The sequence below is a fragment of the Oncorhynchus mykiss genome, chromosome 15 (genome assembly GCF_013265735.2).
Source record: "Oncorhynchus mykiss isolate Arlee chromosome 15, USDA_OmykA_1.1, whole genome shotgun sequence".
Taxonomy (NCBI): Eukaryota; Metazoa; Chordata; class Actinopteri; order Salmoniformes; family Salmonidae; genus Oncorhynchus; species Oncorhynchus mykiss.
In genome coordinates this window covers 37,957,590-37,966,397 of record NC_048579.1, presented here as the reverse complement: position 1 = coordinate 37,966,397, position 8,808 = coordinate 37,957,590, and the positions used below count along the sequence as shown (strand labels likewise).

The following is an 8,808-nucleotide window of genomic DNA, read 5'->3' as shown; positions in this document are numbered from 1 at the left end:
CCCCTGAACAGGCAGTTAATCCACTGTTCCTAGGCCGCCATTGAAAATAAGAATTTGTTCTTAACTGACTTGCCTAGTTAAATAAAGGTAAAAAAAAAAAGTACTACTGCCTGCCGTGGTATAAATAGTAATATCAAATATAGGCTTGTTTGCCCATTGAGATTAAAGTGTGTCTGAAGATGGGTTTTATGTTGTTGGCAACTGGTCTAACGTTACTGTCTTATTTTAATATGCTGGGATAGGTAATGATTTGTATATGTAACGAGGTCCCTCCAAGTAAAATGCACTGGTATAAAATTATTGTAATACCAAATAATATATGGTGCACGTTTCAAAATAAATGAAATAATTAGAAAAAAGCCTACCCAAATTTTTCTATGCCTATCCACCCAAACAATTCTGTCTACGCCCCTGGTGCAGGGAAGATGAATCGGGTGCACCTACCGGCAACAGCCCGAGGAAAAAAATTCAAATATTAGCACAAGGCTTTATCGATGGGTTTTGTACAGAAATGCTTGACGATCGACTAGGAAGGCCTTGGCAATCGACAGGTTGGTGACCACCGCTCTATTGAGTTGAGTGAAATTACATCTTGTGCTTCTCTCTATGGGCTGATATTTCTTTCTTGTCCCGGGGGAGTTGTGTGCCCGTGCATACACGTAGTTTAGAGGTATTGGTTACGGCCTGAATTCAAAATGAATTTAATAGATTTTGTTTTTCTCACCCATCTACACACAATACCCCATAATGACAAAGAGAGAACTTGTTTTTAGAAATCTTTCCAAATGTATTAAAAATGAAATACAGAAATATCTCATTTACATACAGTACCAGTCAAAAGTTTGGACATACCTACTCATTCCAGGGTTTTTCTTTATTTTTTAAAAATCTTCTATATTGTAGAATAATAGTGAAGACATCAAAACTATGAAGTAACACACATGGAATCATGTATTAACCAAAAAAGTGTTAAACAAATCAAAATATATTTTATATTTTAGATTCTTCAAAGTATCCACCCTTGTTGTTTACAACATGATTCCATATGTGTAATTTCATAGTTCTGATGTCTATTAATCTACAATGTAGAAAATAAAGAAAACCCTTGAATGAGTAGGTGTGTTCAAACTTTTGACTGGTACTTTAAGTACTCACACCCCTGAATCAATACTTTGTACAAGCACCTTTGGCAGCAATTACAGTCTTTCTGGGTCCCTAAGAGCTTTCCACACCTGGGTTGTGCAACAATTTCCCATTATTCTTTTCAAAATTCTTAAAGCGTTGTTAAATTGGTTGTTGATCATTGCTAGGCAACCATTTTCATGTCTTGCCATAGATTTTAAAATAGATTTATGTCAAAACTGTAAATTGTCCACTCAGGAACATACACTGTGTTCTTGTTAAGCAACACCAAGGTAGATTTGGCCTTGTGTTTTAGGTTATTGTCCTGCTGAAAGGTGAATTAATTTCCCACTGTCTGGTGGAAAGTAGACTGAACAAGATTTTCCTACAGGAGTTTGCCTGTGCTTACCTCCATTCTGTTAATTTTTTTATAGTGAAAAACTCCCCAGCCCTTAACAATTACAAGCATACCCATAACATGATGCCGCCACCATTATACTTGAGAACATTTACAGTAGTACTCAGTAATGTGTTGTATCGGATTTGCCCCAAACATAACACTTTTTATTCAGGGCAAAAAGTGAATTGCTTTGCCACATTGTTTGCATTATTACTTTAGTGACTTGTTGCAAATAGGATGTTTTGGAATATTTTTTATTCTGTATGGGCTTCCTTCTTTTCCCTCTGTCAGTTAGGTTAGTATGTGGAGTAACTACAATGTTGTTGATACATCCTCAGTTGTCTCCTTTCACAGAGATTAATCTCTAACTGTTTTAAAATCACTATTGGCCTAATGGTGAAATCCCTAAGCAGTGTCCTTCCTCTACGGCAACTAAATTAGGAAGGACGCCTGTATCTTTGTAGTGACTGAGTATATTGATACACCATCCAAAGTGTAATGAATAACTTCACCATGTTCAATGGGATATTCAATGTCTGTTTTAGTTTTTCTCGACAGCAACTAAATTAGGAAGGACGCCTGTATCTTTGTAGTGACTGGGTGTATTGATACACCATCCAAAGTGTAATTAATAACTTCACCATGCTCAATGGGATATTCAATGTCTGTTTTTTTTTGTTCTACTCACCTACTGTAATGCGAATACCGGGAGTCGGGAAGTAAGTGCAGATGGTGAGTTTAATAATAAACGGAACAATACAAGATACATGAGTGGCCTACAGATATGAAACACATAGTCAATACTGCCTGGGGAATGGAACTAAGAGAGTGACAGATATGCGGGAGGTAAGAAGTGAAGTGATGGAGTCCAGGTGTGCCTATTGATGAAGCGCAGGTGCGCGTAATGATGAAAGCCAGGACCGGTGGTTAGTAAACTGATAGACGTGACAGTACCCGACCTCCGACGCGCGGCTCCTGCCGCAGGAAGACGCCGGCCAAAGGGACGGCCCCGAGGATGAGGATCGTGCTGGTCCGAGCTGCGAAGATGGAAATCATGGGTGATGTTGGGGTCCAGAATGTCCTCCACCGGAACCCAACACCACTCCTTTGGGCTGTACACCTCCCAGTCCACCAGGTACTGGAGCCGACACCCACAATGTCTGGAGTCCAGGAGGGATCTGACGGCATAAGCAGGACCTCCCTTCATGTCCACGGACGCCTCACTGCGGTGGTGATCCACCTGCTCCTTCTGACAGACGGCACACTGGAGCCTCACATAAGCATCACTCCAAACCTCCTCTGCGAGGAGTCCACCGAGCCAGGGCCGGCCGATAACCCAGGACAACACCCTGGAAGGGAGTAAGTCCACCGAGCCAGGGCCGGCCGATAACCCAGGACAACACACTGGAAGGGAGTAAGTCCACCAAGCCAGGGCCGGCCGATAACCCAGGACAACACACTGGAAGGGAGTAAGTCCACCGAGCCAGGGCCGGCCGATAACCCAGGACAACACACTGGAAGGGAGTAAGTCCACCGAGCCAGGGCCGGCCGATAACCCAGGACAACACACTGGAAGGGAGTAAGTCCGGTGGAGGAGTGACGTAATGAATTCTGGGCGTATTCAGCCCAGGGAAGGAATCGGGCCCACTCCCCCTTCCGGTCCTGGCAGTGACTCCTCATGAACCTCCCCAGCTCCTGGTTCATCCTCTCCACCTGCCCGTTGGAATGAGGCCAGTACCCAGAAGTGAGGCTGACCATGAACCCCAGTTTCTCCATGAAAGCCATACATGCCCGCAACGTGAATTGCGGGTACAATAGAGGCAGGATACTTGTCCACATGATTAAGCATGTATTTATTGTTGCAAAAATTACAAACTCATTTTTGACCAAATGAGCAGTTATTGCCTTTTTGCTTGGTAGGGCAGAGTAGACGTGACACCTACCAATAGGTGCCCTTCTTTGCGAGGCATTGGAGATTCTCCCTAGCCTTTGTGGTTGAATCTGTGTTTGAAATTCGCTGCTCGACTAAGGGACATTACTGATAATTGTATTTGTGGGGTACAAAGATGAGGTAGTCATTCAAAATCATGTTAAACACCCTATTATTGCACACAGAGTGAGTCAATGCAACTTATGCAAATTGTTAAGCAGCATTTATTTTACTCCTGTATTTTAGCAGGCTTGCCATAACAAAGGGATTGAACACTTATTGACCCACAACATTTCAGCTTTTCATTTTTAATTCATTTGTAAACATTTTGAAAAACTTAATTCCACTTTGACATTATGGGTACTGTGTGTAGGCCAGTGACAAAACAAATCTAAATTTAATACATTTTAAATTCAGGCTGTAACAGAGCAAAATGTGGAAAAAGTCCAGGGGTATTAATACATTCCGAATGCATTGTATGCATGAGAAAACACTCAAATAAAAGGGGACGTTATGTACTGTCACATGAAACATTTTGATCTCAAATCCAAAATGCTGGAGTATCAAGACACATTCTATTTTATTTTAGAATCACTATCCAAATGCATACGTAGGGGACTCTACAGTGGCTTGTGAAAGTATTCACCCCCTTGGCATTTTTCCTATTTTGTTGCCTTACAACCTGGAATTCAAATGGATTTTTGGGGGGGTTTGTATCATTTGATTTACACAATCACTTTGAAGATGCAAAATATTTTTTTTATTGTGAAACAAACAAGAAATAAGACAAAAAACAGAACACTTGAGCGTGCATAACTATTCACCCACCCAAAGTCAATACTTTTGTAGAGCCACCTTTTGCAGCATGTACAGTTGCAAGTCTCTTGGGATACGTCTCTATAAGCTTGGCACATCTAGCCACTGGGATTTTTGCCCATTCTTCAAAGCAAAACTGCTCCAGCTCCTTCAAGTTGGATGGGTTCCGCTGGTTAAGTCATACCACAGATTCTCATTTGGATTGAGGTCTGGGATTTGACAAGGCCATTCCAAGAAATTTAAATGTTTCCCCTTAAACCACTCGAGTGCTGCTTTAGCACTATGCTTAGGGTCATTGTCCTCCTGGAAGGTGAACCTCTGTCCCAGTCTCAAATCTCTGGAAGACTGAAACAGGTTTCCCTCAAGAATTTCCCTGTATTTAGCGCCATCCATCATTCCATCCATTGTGACCAGTTTCCCAGTCCCTGCCGATGGCAAAACATCCCCACAGCATGATGCTGCCACCACTGGTGTTCTCGGGGTGATGAGAGGTGTTGGGTTTGCGCCAGAAATAGCGCTTTCCTTGATGGCCAAAAAAGCTACATTTTATTCTCATCTGACCAGAGTACCTTCTTCCACATGTTTGTTTATTTTTTTCTTTAAGCAATTGGCTTTTTTCTTGCCACTCTTCCGTAAAGCCCAGCTCTGTGGAGTATACAGCTTAAAGTGGTCCCATGGACAGATACTCCAATCTCTACTGTGGAGCTTTGCAGCTCCTTCAGGGTTATCTTTGGTCTCTTTGTTGCCTCTCTGATTAATGCCCTCCTTGCCTGGTCTGTGAGTTTTGGTGTGCGATCCCCTCTTGGCAGGTTTGTTGTGATGCCATATTCTTTCAGTTTTTTAATAATGATTTAATGGTGCTCCGTGGGATGTTCAAAGTTTCGGATATTATTTTATAACCCAACCCCAGGTGTGTATATACTGAGATCATGTGACAGATCATGCGACACTTAGAATGCACAAAGGTGGACTTTATTTAACTTATGTGACTTCTGAAGGTAATTGGTTGCACCAGATATTATTTAGGGGCTTCATATCAAAGGGGGTGGATACATATGCATGCACCAATTTTCTGTTCTTTATTTTTAAGAATTTTTTGAAACAAGTTATTTTTAAAAATTTCACTTCACCAATTTAAACTATTTTGTGTAATGTCCATTACATGATCTCCAAATAAAAATATATTTATTTACAGGTTGTAATTCAACAAAATAGGAAAAAGCCAAGGAGATGAATACTTTTGCAAGGCACTGTAAATAACGTAGTATACATTTATTTGTATTGTATTAGTTTATGACGACAGTATATGTTCTTTCCCTTGTTTGTAGAGCAACCATCCAGAACCTTGTTAAATAAATCACCCTTTCCATTCCTACCAAATCAACTGGGTGAAATCCCTTTGCAATGTACCTCCTCCTCCTTTCTTTCTTATCGACACACCATCACAGTAGCCCACACCCAAACCACCAGCATGTTCAACTCCAATAACAGTAGTTTAAACCACAACCCTACAATACCAACACAAACGTTCTGTTCAGTTTTTTAAGGCCTTGCTGTTTATTCATCTTTTCCTACAACAGCAAATTACAGAATTAATTATATAGTAGAAGCAGTATTGAAAATACATGTTTTTTTGTAAAAAGAAGTTGCACAAAATGTTAATGACAGTACAAAACGAAGCAATAATAATTCAGGTAAATGGCTACATTACTAATAGGAAATTTGTGTACCTTTTTCAATAATGAAAACATCTCAATAATTTGTACATTTCAGAATCATATCACATAATCTGAAACTATAAAAATAAGAAAGAAAATGAACAGTTTTTTCTGTTTTTGTTTTTGTTTACAAATGACAACCTTATTGAATAGATTTATCAGTGCAACATTGTTTATTTTTAGTTTCCACGCTACAGTATCCATTTTCTCTAGTTACCAGACTGAGGCTACTGTCCTCGAAGCTGAATGCACAAAACAGTAAGCATTGCAAAGTGGGAAATCAAACCTGAAATGAACAAAACACAAGCTGAAAATGTGTTTACCACGGCACATGACATAGCACACAGATGTAGCAGATGTCCTCCTGTTCAACATCATTATGTCTCTCTGATGGTTGTGCTGTAGAAAATCCACTGGACATTTCCAATGGTCAAGTCCTCCTCAGACCTGATACTGTGAGCCTCTTTCTAAGTCCTTACTACAGATCCCCTTACTTCTCCATCCCAAACACTCTAGGAGGATTGATAGCTAGATTGATTGGTAAAGTGAGTCTGAAATCCAAGACTCGAGATTTCAGAGTTCACATTGATACAACTTCAGCTGAAAAAATACGAACCATCGAACAGTATTGTTTCTACAGTCAACCCACCTTCCCCTCTTGACTTTGCCAGGAGTCCAGTCCATTTACTGTGAACATTTGTTGAAAAGGGGTGGTTGTGGTTGAAATGCTGCAGTCCAGTAGCAGTAGCGTGTTGATAACAAACCCCTCCCCCAGTAGAAGAGGTATCCAATCTTCCTTTGGTAATGACAACAGGGCAAGTGGCCTGATTCGCCATGCTTGATGACATCACTCAACCCCTTAGCTCTGTACCAGCGTCCCTTCCTAATGAAATCAGCCCTGACATCACAGCGTATAGCTGTTACACATAAACCTTACGGGCACAACTATTTTGTAGTAGGGTACAGAATGTGACATACAATCCAAACTGTGTTATTGTTATGATTATGAGCATCTAGTCTGCAGTGTGAATGCGATAGCACCATTGATACACCCCAGTATATGTAATCTTCCACCCCTCAGTATATCTCACTAGTGAGGATTAAGATGTTGGATAACGAAGTGTATGGTCGTAAAAGTTAGCACTTTTTTGTATGACAATCCACAGATGTATGTAGCTGGAAATAACAAGCCACTGGTCAACCCCATGAAGCTAAAGCAATAGTTTTTTTGGTATGCTGGCAGACATTATTACATATCTTCTTCCACTGCTGCAGTTGATATGAGAGATGATAGACCCTGTGACCACAGAAGGATATGGGGTGTGTGGCTGCCATATGTTAATTAGTGTATAGAAGTTAGTAACATGAATACAACTGTTTTTATTTTTTCCTTTTCTGTTTACAGAAAGATGTAGAACTAGAAGATGTAGAACAAGAACATGTCTTCTTTGAATGTGCACTGGCCTATCTTTACACAGCACACAGAGCCTGCTCGAAATGAAACAATTCAACCAAAATACTTCACTCTTCACAACAACAGGCAGATGATTGTATTTACAACACACAACCCATTGGAAAAAGGGATACTGCAGCTTTTTTTCCATTTTTTTTTCTTTAAAATAATTAAAATATATTAAAACGTATATATACAATTATATGTGGGTCTGGGACAGAGAGAGAAAAGTGCCATGGAGGGATTGGATCCTGTTTTGCAGACTTGATTATTAGCTAATTTAAAGCCCCTGCTTCAGATGTCACAACTTGGTCAGAACGTAAGCGATGTAAAAACTCCAAAATCAACAAGGAAGCCAACAAATATGTATTAAAGGCACTGTCAGAACCATCTACTGCCAAGGGGTGCAACCTTTACCTTTAACCTCTGACCCACACCTGTAGACAGGGGCAGAGGTCAGGGGGGCAGAGGGCACACCCTGCTGCTACTCCACCATGGTGCAGTATGACCAACAATATTGTCAGTTATGGTTAATTTTGGGTTTTGATACTTCTCCTTCAACACAAAAATTACTTTGATTTAAAATAATTATAATAACAAAAATGTTTCTTCCTCACAGAATATGATAAATACTTTAAACATTGTGATAATTAAATTGGTCTCAACACCAGCATCCGATTGTAAAAATGAATGAAAATCAAATAGAACAATTTAAATAATAATCTAATCATCTGTACATATTTTTTCCTCCTGTATTTAATTTTGTACACAGTGTCTCCTACTGGTAGGTTCCCATTACTGCAGCTCCTGAGAAAAGCAATGGCTCAATCACAACCTCCCATTGGTTCCTAAACCTGGGCCTCCTCCAATGAGAGGCCTCCAGCAGTTCCTTTAGCCCCAGCCACACATTGAGTCTTGGCTATGCCTACAGTCTTGTGCACACGCACAAAATGCTACACTCCCCACACACACACACATCTCACTTCCCCCTTCCCGCTCACGCCTCTGTGTATGAGTTCTGTGAGTTGAGTTTGTCTTTCTTTAGCTTGACTCCGTCCACCAGCTCAAAGTTATAGTTCTCCAGAGCGGATAAGTTCCTGTCTGACATGTGGCCATGTGAGCAGGCACAGTAGAGGATGACCCCACAGATGGCCCCCAGGAAGACCCCCAGGGCACTCATAGCGATGATGGTGATGAGGATGGGGTCCAGTGTCTGCAGCATGTTGCCTGCCCCGCCACTGACACCGTTGAGGATCTCATTGTTCTCCATCATGTCAGGGAAGTCTGTGATGTCCACAACTATAGGAGAGAAGAAGAAGAGGGTGAGTAGACCCTCATCTCATTTTCAACCATCCCAGTATTCATGGAA

The 8,808-nt window shown here is 40.9% G+C and overlaps 1 protein-coding gene across 6 annotated transcripts in view; it reads right to left on the bottom strand.

Annotated features, from left to right (window-relative positions):
* Positions 1-5,804: 5,804 nt before the first annotated feature.
* The window catches only part of nrp1a (neuropilin 1a), a 113,328-nt gene continuing 110,324 nt past the window's right edge, over positions 5,805-8,808 (bottom strand). For 4 of the 6 annotated variants that reach the window (XM_036944329.1, XM_036944326.1, XM_036944330.1 and 1 more), the window contains one exon: positions 8,437-8,738. In XM_036944329.1, the coding sequence (XP_036800224.1) occupies positions 8,437-8,738 (302 nt within the window). Of the gene's footprint in view, positions 8,739-8,808 lie in introns of all 6 variants that reach the window. The other 2 variants (XM_036944328.1, XM_036944332.1) reach the window with 1 other exon arrangement.